The sequence below is a fragment of the Anarrhichthys ocellatus genome, unplaced genomic scaffold (genome assembly GCF_004355925.1).
Source record: "Anarrhichthys ocellatus isolate YVR2014 unplaced genomic scaffold, GSC_Weel_1.0 scaffold2273, whole genome shotgun sequence".
NCBI lineage: Eukaryota > Metazoa > Chordata > Actinopteri > Perciformes > Anarhichadidae > Anarrhichthys > Anarrhichthys ocellatus.
The window spans coordinates 1-8105 of NW_022282247.1; the positions used below are offsets into that span (position 1 = coordinate 1).

Consider the following 8105-nt stretch of genomic DNA (forward strand, 5'->3'; position numbering starts at 1 on the left):
TCAGGATCCATTTCTACCGGCGGAATGCGATCGTCTTATTTATGAATTATTTGCGTCTGTACGTTTAGAAATTCAGATTATGACGTCATTAAATAACCCAGAATATGATTATTGTTTCTCTTGAACACTGGAGTTATTGTATTAGGCTCCATGTTTCAGGTTAAACTTAAATGATGAAACTCAAACACTCAGGAATGATCAGCCTCACGTGACTGAATGAAATGATGATACATGATGTAAAAAGCTCTCTGACTTTAATTGTTTTCATAATAAAGTTATTGAGGGAAACATCAGATTATGAAAACACAAATCTTTCTAATAAATGTAGAAAGCTGTTTGTGGTTCTTTTGTTGTTCTGCAGACGCTCTGCAGGACTGCTTTGAGTCGATGGACTGGGATGTGCTGTGTGGACCACATGGGGAGGACCTCAACAGTATCACAGAACACATCAAATTCTGTGAACAGACCACCATTCCATCCCGGACTGTATGCTGCTTCCCCATCAACAAGCCATGGATCACCAGTGACCTGAAAGCTCTTCTTAACAAGAAGAGCTTTCAGGTCTGGGGATAGGGACGAGCTCAGGAGAGTCCAGCGAGACCTGAAGGTGAAGCTCAGGGAGTGCAAGGACTCCTACAGGAGGAAGCTGGAGGTTAAACTCAAGCAGAACAACGTGAGGGAGGTGTGGACGGGATGAAGCTGATTACCGGCTTCAAGGCTGGAGGGAGACAACCAGGGGGCTCCCTGGAGAGGCCAACGAGCTAAACTGTTTCTTCACTAGGTTTAGCTCAGAGCCCTCATCTGTCTCCTCCTCACACCTCCCCCCCTCCCTGTCCTCCCTCTGTCCCCCTGGTGAGCTGCATGGACTCAGAGTGCAGAGGTCGGGTGTATGGACGGACGGACGGGAGGAGGAGGAGGAGGACAGGGAGGTAGTGGATGACGGTAGAAATCACCTGCTGTTAATTATGAATCAGATCAGAATGTTAATAATAATAATAATAATAATAATAATAAAGGATGTAAATAAGGAGACGAAGACGCTGCTCTTCAGGTCGTAGTTTTCTTTATTGAATGAAGCAAAAAAACAATGAAGAGGATTTAAATCCCCTTTTATGAAAATAAATAAATCATTTTCTTTTGTCTCACAGAAGCTCAGAAAGAATCTGCAGACGCAGATTTCTTCTTCTGCTGTCGCTTTATTTAGTTATTTATGTTTGTGTTTCAAAGCAGGAGATCTGACTTCCTGCTGACGAGAGTTCATTCAGCTGAAACACCACGAAGAAGAAAAACAAATAAAAACAGCTTCAGTTTTGGCACGAGATGAACGCTCGCGAGAGAGAAGAAGAAGAGAAGGAGGAAGAGGAAGAGGAGGAAGAGGAGGAGACAGAAGCCGAGGGGTTAAATCATAACCAGCGATGCATTTTGGTTGAGCTGATGTAGGGACGCCTGATGGCGCAGACCTCCGCCATCTTAAATCCCTAAAACAAAGAAAACAATAAAATCTCAATGTGGAAGTTAAGCGTTGCCATGGTGACTAATTAATCACAGACTTTAACGAGCCGACAGAACCAAACTAAAGCTACCTCCACCAGCTAGCAGGGCTCCCATTCGTTTACAATGGGGAGCGCTAACGATGCTAACGAGCCACCAGAAGAGATGAGAGAGAGAGAGAGGAGTGATGATGATGATGATGACGTAACACCTGCTGTTACATGCTTTAAACTCAGGCTTCACGCCACCAGAGACAACTTTTCTGTAGCAACGTTGCCTCTCAGTATGTTTGAAGTTGCCACATGTCTGGACAGAGCAACTCCGACAGAGCAACTCCACACCAGACTTCATTCAAAATGTTGCTAATTTAACACGTTTCGTTCCGGGTACGTTGTCAAAGTATTTTCCAGTATTTTAAATCAGAGTTTCAACACGATGGATTTAATGTTTCTACTTGTACATGTGCTGTAATGATGTTCTATAAGTAGTACTACATACTGATACTATAAAGTACACACTGCATCATCATGAAAGTACAACAGAGTACTCGTTCTCTGCTTGGTATCTCAGTGAACATCTGTGTTTATACGATCGTTCAGATCAAGAATCAATTCATTCATTAAAACCATTCAAACGTTTAGATCTCAGGTTTGATCTTTAATGTTCTCTCAAGGTTGGATGAACAGTGTGTGCTATGTAGTGTGCAGTCTGAGGTGTGTGTGTGAGGTGTGAGGTGTGTGTGTGTGTGTGTGTGCGCTCCAGGTGTGTCACAGGTTCTACTGCTGGTCTTTGAACGCGTCCAGGCCGAAGGCGTTGTCCAGGAACCGCTCCAGCTCCATCAGGTGAGCTTTCTTGTTTCCGGTCGCCGGAGCTGCTGCCGGCCCTCTGCCCGCATACCTGAGACACACAGAGGTCAGAGGTCAGCCCCCCCCCACACTGATACTATGTGATGAAGATGAAGATGAAGGTGATGGTTACCAGACAGGCTTGGCCCTCTGGATGGTGGTCCTGATGCGAGGCTTCACGTAGTCGTAGTAACCCTGGTTCTTGTGCTCCTCCTGACACCAGACCAGGTCGGCGTTGGCAAAGCGCTCCGACTCGGCCTTCACCTGGTCGAAGGGGAAGGGAGACAGCTGGGGGGGAGGAGTCACAGGTCACATGACTGTCTGAGCACGACGGATCATTACAGGTGAGAAATATTATCTACGAGGCCGTGGAGACGGGTCATCAGGGTGTATGCGTGTGTGTGCGTGTGACTGTGTGTGTGTGTACCTGCTCTATACGAGCGATAGCCACCGTGTCCTCCATTCCTCTGCTCTTCCTCTCTTTGGTGAGCTCGTAGTAAACTTTTCCCGTACAGAAGATCAGACGCTTCACCTCCTCAGGACGCTCCGACGCCGAGCCTCCTTCTGGGATCAACCTCAGGAAGTGAGTTCCTGGGGGGGGGGGGGAGATGAAGGTAAGACAGTGCACAGTCCAGGTCGATCTCAATAATATCATTAATATTAATAACAGTACCAGGCAGCATCTCATCAAAGCTGGATCTGGCCTCTGGGTGACGCAGCAGAGATTTGGGAGTGAAGACAATCAGCTGGAGGAACAAACAGGAAGTTCATCATGTCAGGGGCTTAACATTTTCAAAATAAAAGTCATTAAACAGCAACACTAAAGACAGGTGAACTGTGTGTGTGTGTGTGCGCGCGTCTCACAGGCTTCCTGTACGGGAGGAGGATCTGTCGTCTCAGGACGTGGAAGTAGTTTCCAGGATTGGAGCAGTTCACTACGATCCAGTTACAGTCGTAGAGCTGACGCACCGCGAAGTCCTCCGTGAGGGCCTGACGGAGACCAGAGAGGAAGATGAGTTACAGGTGTGTGTATATATATATATATATATATATATATATATACCTGTATATATACACACACACACAGTGTCACCTGGTGGTCAAGGGTCATCCTGGTCCACTTTCACAATAAAAGCTGGGTTTGGGGTCTGGATTATCTTTAGATTCACACTAAATGACTAAAGTTTTACTCAATTGTTTAGTTTATAAGTCGACATTTAAAGAGTGAAATTAATCTCTGAGCATGTGTCATCTCTTTATCATAGCGGCCACGTTTACTTCCTGTTTACTTCCTGTTTCTAGAGTGAGTTTCTGAACCACACGTCATCTTCTTTTAATTCTATCTGGATGTTTTTTGTGGTTGATATGATTTGTAGTTTATGAGTTAAAAACTACATTCTCCATCTTTATTTCAACTGTTTACTCAGGTTTTAAAAAAAGCTTTTAACCAGAAATAAAACGGCTTTTATTCTATGACCACATGATCATGATCATGACTATGATCACAGGAAGTAGCTTCACGTTCAGGCCCCGCCAAAACAAAAGTCTGCTGGCTTGACAAACTATGAAATATATGAACATTACACATGAACAAGCTTTAGAGTGGAGTGTAACTGACTGAAAGCTCTAAACGTACATATGAACTATTGATTCTACCACTGATAACATTATTATGGGCTGTGACAGCATTCCCCCCGTACTGCTGTGAATAAAGCAGCAGCAGGACTTGAACTCTGAAAAGACGTGTTGTTGCGTCTGTCTGCTGCTCATAAAAGGCTGAGGAGAGACTCGTGTTGTTTTACCGGCATGACGTCGGGGTCGTCGTTGCACATCTGGAGGAATCTCTCTGGACGAGCTGAAGAATGTTCTGGACCCTGAGGACAGGAACACTCATGTTAGAGAAGGTCCACCAGGTGGAGCTGCTTCTACCACGTCTACACTGAACTCAGTGAGAGACCGGAGATCATGAAGTGTTATGTGTAGATGGCTGTAGTCTCAGCTGTAACGTCTCTCTGTGGGTGCGTTTGATTTCATCACCATGCCCTCCATGCCGTGCGGCAGCAGCAGCACGATGCCGTTCTGTCGGACCCACTTGGCCTGACCGGGACAGATGAACTGATCGATGATGCACTGAGCCGTGTTGTGGAAGTCTCCGAACTGAGCCTCCCACAGGATCAGAGCGTTGGGACTCGCCATCGCAAAGCCCAGCTCAAAGCCTGGAGACATTAAATACGCAGAACGTTTATTATCTGCAGACACAGAACATCAGAACGTAGAAGAAACCAGCTCAAAGACAACAGAACCAAACGAACAGAACATTGATCTGCGGTTCTGAAGAAACACCGAAGCAGCAGCAGAGAGACCGGACTCACCGAGGACTCCGTACTCTGACAGCGAGCTGTTGCACACGGTGTACGGCGCCTGGTCCGGAGCGATGTGGTTCATGGGAATGCAGATCCTCTTGTCCACGTTCTGGTCATGGAGGACATGATGACGGTGGCTGAAAGAGGACAAACAGCTTCAGTCTGGAGGACAACTTGCTCTGAGCTCTTTGCAACTGAATAGGGGTGATAGGAGAATACATCTACATGTGTATCTTGAACCTGAACCAGGACTTGGTGTCAGAGGAGGTTCAGGGTCCAGGAGGCGACGGACACACCTGAGGTTGTGCTTTACCTGAAGGTTCCTCGCTCCACGTCCTGTCCCGACAGTCTGATGTGGATTCCCTCCTGTAGCAGCGATCCGAAGGCCATGTACTCCCCCAGAGCCCAGTCCACGGTCCGCTTACGAACCATCTCACCTCGACTCTTCAGAATCCGACTCAGACCTGAAACAACAAGTCACGGTCACCGAGAGCCTGAAGGCATCTCTACACTACAGTAGAATACGACTCACAGACAACATGAACCTTCCCCACTTCATCACTCACATTAAGATCAGTGTTTATTGTGTTACAAGTTTCTCTATCAGTTTGGGGGTCCTTGGCCTGAAAAACGTTGAAGACACCTGGTTTGAGATGTTCTTCTAAACACTGCAGGCTGTGTGTGTGTGAAGGTGATCGATGTCTGAGAATAAGAATGTGTTTCATGGTTTGTTGGTCAAGACATCTGGAAGAAAAGCTGGACCTTATGAAGCCTCAACCAAAACTAAGACGAATGAATGAAGTATGAGAAACGTCGTCTGACCTCCGTGGATGGTGAAGTCCTCCACGGGGACGGACGAGGCCACGGTGCCGATGTGGTTCAGGTTCTCCTCAGTCAGACCGGTGGACAGGCAGCTCATGGACTTGGGCTGTCCGTCCAGAGTGAAGAAACCTGCAGAGGACACACAGTTCAAGTAGCTGACACAGAACCAGGACCAGGACCTGAGACCTGTGACGCTGCAGAAGAAGGATATAAGGGAAGAAGAGGAGAAGAGGAGAAGAAGAAGAAGAAGAAAGAGGAGTAGAAGAAGAAGAAGGTCCTGGCTCTAGGAATTTAGTCTTGTGTCTCATGTGTCTCTGAATGGTCCCTCACCAGGCCAGGGGGAGTCCAGCCAGTGCTTGATGTGGAGGATCTTCTCATCTTTAGATCGAGCGTACGCCTCCTCACAGATCTTATCGTATTTGGCGATCTCCTCCTGAAGAAAGAGACAGAAGGTTTATTTAGAAGATGAAGAAGAGGAAGAAGTAGGAGAAGTAGGAGAAGTAGTTACCTCGTACTCCTGACGGCTCACGGCTCCCTCTGCGATCAGTTTCTCTGCATATTTCTGCAGAACCGGCTTCTGCTTCTTGATCTGTTTGTACATCAGCGGCTGAGTGAACATCGGCTCGTCCATCTCGTTGTGACCCATCCGACGGTAACACACCTGAGAGCACACACACACACATACACACACACACACGTAAATCTCAGTCTCACGAGGCTGTGGAGTCTGAACTGAAACCGTCGACGGCGTCACTGACCAGGTCGACCACCACGTCTTTGTGGAACGTGGCCCTCCACTCAGCGGCCACCTTGCAGACGTAGATCACGGCTTCGGGGTCGTCGGCGTTGACGTGGAAGATCGGAGCGTTGACGACTCGAGCCACGTCGGTGGGATACGGAGACGATCGAGCCACTCGAGGGTCTGTGGTGAAGCCGATCTGCAGACAGGAAGTGACAGCTCCGTCATCTCGGTCGGCCCGTTTATCGACGCGGCCGCGTTTGTTGTATGTTCGTTTCTGCGTTTGTTACCTGGTTGTTGGCGACGACGTGCACGGTGCCGTGCGTGGTGTAGGATGGCAGGTCAGACAGGTGAAAGGTTTCGTACACGATCCCCTGACCGGCGAATGCAGCGTCTCCGTGGATCAGGATGGACATCACCTGGACAAAGACAGAACGAGTCGGACTCTGAGCACGGATTAGAGATAAAGACAGCTAATCGTCCTCTGTGTGACAGATCTCTGTCTCTATTCTTCTAAAAAGGGTTCTTATCAAAAAGGTTGTTGGAATATCAGCTGAAATATTACTGGAAGGTTGTTATAGAGCAATAGCATGCATTCAAACCAGAGATTACAAAGTGCTGAGTGTGGAAACAGAAAGAGGAAATCCATGTTACATAAACCTAATCATACTGTGAACACATTCACCCCAAAGACCCTCACAACATAAAGGTTCAGATGATGAATATGTTGTTTTGTTGTGAGTGCTGCAAATGTAGCTGAGATTAGTTTCGCTTCCTTTTCTTTGTGTCTGAAGAGAGAGGATGTCGTACGTTCTACAGATTGTAAAACACTCCGAGGCAGCTTTGTGATTGTGAGTTGTTTTTCTGATGATTTCAGGTCGGCGAGTCGACTTGTCCTGTACGTTAGAGGAACCTCATTTTCTCAGCGAGTCAGTAGAGACAAAGCGACCGTCTGTCTCACCCGGTTGCCGTCGTTGTCTCCGCAGTAGAACTGCTCAGCTTTGGTCTTGCCCTGCACCACGGGGTCCACGGCCTCCAGGTGAGACGGGTTGGCCATCAGGGACAAGGTGATGTTCCTGTCGGTCACGCGATTGATACGACGATGGTACATCCCCAGATGGTACTTCACGTCTCCAGAGCCCTGAGGAGGAGAAACCACAGCAGAGTCCCTGAAAATAACATCCAGAACTACCAAAACAGTCCAGCAGTGTCACCAGTAGGAGGACATCAGCAGTACTAGTGGTGAAGCTGGACCTTTTGTTATCAAAGGCCTGATGTGATTTACACTCTCGGGCTGTTTTAGACCAATTTAAACGACTAATTTATGGCAAAACTGGATTTATAAATGAGATTTGCATTAATGTAGATATTTAATTTGAATTAAATTCATTCTGTAAAGAATCTTTATCTGGTTGAGTTAACGATGCCTTCAGTGTTTGGATCCCAATGACTGCCTGTTGATCTGATTATTACAACAGCTGTAATAACGGCAGCTGTAATAACAGAAGTGTAATAACAGAAGTGCAATAACAGAAGTGTAATAATAGTAATAGTAATAAGAGCAGGTAAATTACCTCATCAGCTGCTTCCAGTTTGGAGTCAAACTGACAGAAAATCTGTTCCAGCTCTTTACGGATCACGTTGGCCAAAACATTCAGACGACCCCTGAAAGAAGAAGTATATGTATAAATATACAGTAATATATGTATACATATATATACATATAGACACATATATATACATATATACTGTATACACACACACATATACATACATACACACACACATACATACACACACACACACACACATATATACACACACACACACATACACATATATATA

At 46.6% G+C, this 8105-nt stretch overlaps 1 protein-coding gene across 1 annotated transcript; it reads right to left on the reverse strand.

Annotated features, from left to right (window-relative positions):
• Window positions 1-1046: 1046 nt before the first annotated feature.
• On the reverse strand, window positions 1047-7992 carry LOC116378240 (2-oxoglutarate dehydrogenase, mitochondrial). The gene is made up of 16 exons (XM_031840079.1): window positions 7835-7992; window positions 7222-7401; window positions 6551-6679; window positions 6280-6459; window positions 6030-6182; window positions 5852-5954; window positions 5522-5650; window positions 5013-5163; window positions 4709-4836; window positions 4374-4552; window positions 4139-4210; window positions 3201-3326; window positions 3010-3082; window positions 2764-2927; window positions 2470-2624; window positions 1047-2388 (listed from the first exon to the last, which is right to left on the reverse strand). Exons 2-16 carry the CDS (start codon window positions 7369-7371, stop codon window positions 2268-2270), a joined length of 2013 nt encoding a protein of 670 aa, XP_031695939.1. The 5' UTR covers window positions 7372-7401; window positions 7835-7992; the 3' UTR covers window positions 1047-2267.
• Window positions 7993-8105: the final 113 nt, after the last annotated feature.

Excerpts from the sequence above, each read along its gene's own strand:
- LOC116378240 (XM_031840079.1), bottom strand. The coding sequence starts at position 7,371 with ATGTACCATCGTCGTATCAATCGCGTGACCGACAGGAACATCACCTTG. Across the intron at positions 6,680-7,221 it reads GAGACAACGACGGCAACCGG|GTGATGTCCATCCTGATCCA; the intron begins GTGAGACAGACG and ends GTCTTTGTCCAG. Across the intron at positions 3,327-4,138 it reads ACGACCCCGACGTCATGCCG|GCCCTCACGGAGGACTTCGC; the intron begins GTAAAACAACAC and ends GGTCTCCGTCAG.